General features: G+C 41.6%; 1 protein-coding gene across 1 annotated transcript in view; it reads right to left on the minus strand.

Moving 5' to 3' along the window:
* The window catches only part of Abraxas2 (abraxas 2, BRISC complex subunit), a 39,044-nt gene that overhangs the window by 3,116 nt on the left and 33,800 nt on the right, over window positions 1-2,128 (minus strand). Inside the window, exon 5 of the mRNA XM_023709050.1 lies at window positions 1,049-1,183. Coding sequence (XP_023564818.1) covers window positions 1,049-1,183 — 135 coding nt within the window. The remainder of the gene's footprint in view (window positions 1-1,048; window positions 1,184-2,128) is intronic.

Consider the following 2,128-nt stretch of genomic DNA (forward strand, 5'->3'; position numbering starts at 1 on the left):
TTTAATCTGCTGAGCTATTTGACTGGCCCCCACTCTTTTTTTTTAATTTCCCAGACTTTTTCCTTTTTTTTTTTTTTTGAGACAAGAGTATCGCTGTGTAGTTCAGTTCAGGTTGGCTTGAAATCACTCTGTAGCCCAGGGTAGCCGTGAACTTATGGCCATCCTCATGCTTCAGCCTGCCAAATGCTTTTGTTAGGGGTGCACACACACACACATGCACTACCAGGCACTGAACCCAAATACTGCTGAGCTACACATCCCAAGCCTTTATTTGGAGGTGCAGTATTGCTAAATTGCCAGGGCTGACCTTGAATTTGCAATTCTCTTGCTTCTGCCTCCAGAAAATCTGGGATTAACAAGTTTGCAACTGCTTGCTTGGCTTCAATTCTTTTTGGTCACAGTTTTGCAAGATAGTAATTTTTTTTTTTTTTTTTTTTTTTTTAACCGGGGATTGAACTTAGGCCCTTGCACTTGCCAGGCAAGTGCCTACTCTACTGAGCTATCTCCCTGGCCCTGCAAGATAGTAATTTTAAACCTTTTGTTTTTTTGGTACTGGGAATCGAACTCAGGATATTGCGCTTACCAAACATGTACTTGTGCCACTGAGCTATATTCCTACCCTTAAACATTTTATTAAAGCAGTTAGTATCACTGCCCCACCGTCTGGAATTTGGAAATATACCCCTGAATACTTGGGATGAGACTATTATTGTTTTGATTGCACTCCAGAATTTTAATTATAACATGTACATATAATTACACATTTCCCTATTTCCATGTAAGTTATTCAGACTTATTTTCTTCAAATAGTTGGAAGAGAATAAATTCCTGTTGAAAAAGGATACACCAGCTTTTGGGAGAGACGGATCACTCCACTGGATGGGCCCCCCAGAATCCAGAACACTCACTGGCCAGCAGGCCCTTGTGGTAGGGTGAGCCCACAGTGCCTAAGATAGTCTCACGGAACAAAGCTCTGCATTGTAGCCTTTGGTAACTCATGACTGAAGCATTAATTTTAAAAAGAGCAATTTTGTTCTGAGAACGATACCCCTTGGAGCTGCCCGCACCCCACACCTTGAGCGGCCAGAAGCCAGAGGATGAGCCCAGGGCAGACTCCACTGGTGCGGAGTCTTGGTGGCAGCGGCAGTGGCAGGGGTGGCGGCTCTGGAGGAAGAAGTGCGACCTGAGAATGAAAAAGGAAAAGCGATCCTTTCTGCAGCTGATGGTGTAATTGCTTTTTGATGCTAATATCTCTGGAAGAAACTCCACTGCCCAGGGAGTTTCAAACCCTGCTGTTCCTAATCTTCAGTCCTCTTCTGATCACTTTAGAACCAGGACTTCCAGGCTGTGCTGCTAATAGGTGACCAAGAACAGCCAAAACGGTCACAATCAAGGAATTCATGTCAAATATGATCCTGCCAAGTCACACGATTGAAAGTATGAACTTTTCCTCTGCAAACACCCCTCTGATGTTTCAGGTACTGGCTTTATGGTACGGCTCATTAAAGTCAAGTTTGTGATGCACCATGGAAGGCTCACAGCACAACTTCATTTGTGTGATGTGTTTACTGAATCTCCTCTGAATTTCCACAGCCATAAAATATTCCTGACTTTTCTCCCATTACTTCTGTTATTCGCTGCAACAGATTCTCTCATTGCTTGGATTGTGATGTATAATTGTAAACTGCGGAGAAACACGAAGTGTACAGAAGGTTCCACAAGTCTCAATACTGTTTAAAATAGAAGCCTGTTAACATGGAAAATATCAAAGTGAATACCAAAAAAAAAAAGATAGCCCTTGGAGACCTTTGCAGTATTTAGTTTCATACTCAATTGACACTTAGTTCTCCAGGTAACTTGGTAATCAATATGCTCTACCTAAAATCCACAGAATCAGTTTAACTAAGTTGTATACTTGGATTTCTCCTGAAGCCAGTTTGACAAAACGTCTGTATGGAGATCTGAGATGAATTTTCAAGCCCTTTTAAAACTGTTGTTGGCTATGAAATGCCAGAATAAGCCCAAAAAGGCAAGATCTTGTCAGGTGTTGAGACAGACATGAAAACAGTGGTATTGTGATTAAATAAGTTTTTATTGTCACATTTAACTGCTTTGTCAGATATACATT

This window comes from Octodon degus, unplaced genomic scaffold (genome assembly GCF_000260255.1).
Source record: "Octodon degus isolate 3935 unplaced genomic scaffold, OctDeg1.0 scaffold00010, whole genome shotgun sequence".
Classification (NCBI taxonomy): Eukaryota; Metazoa; Chordata; class Mammalia; order Rodentia; family Octodontidae; genus Octodon; species Octodon degus.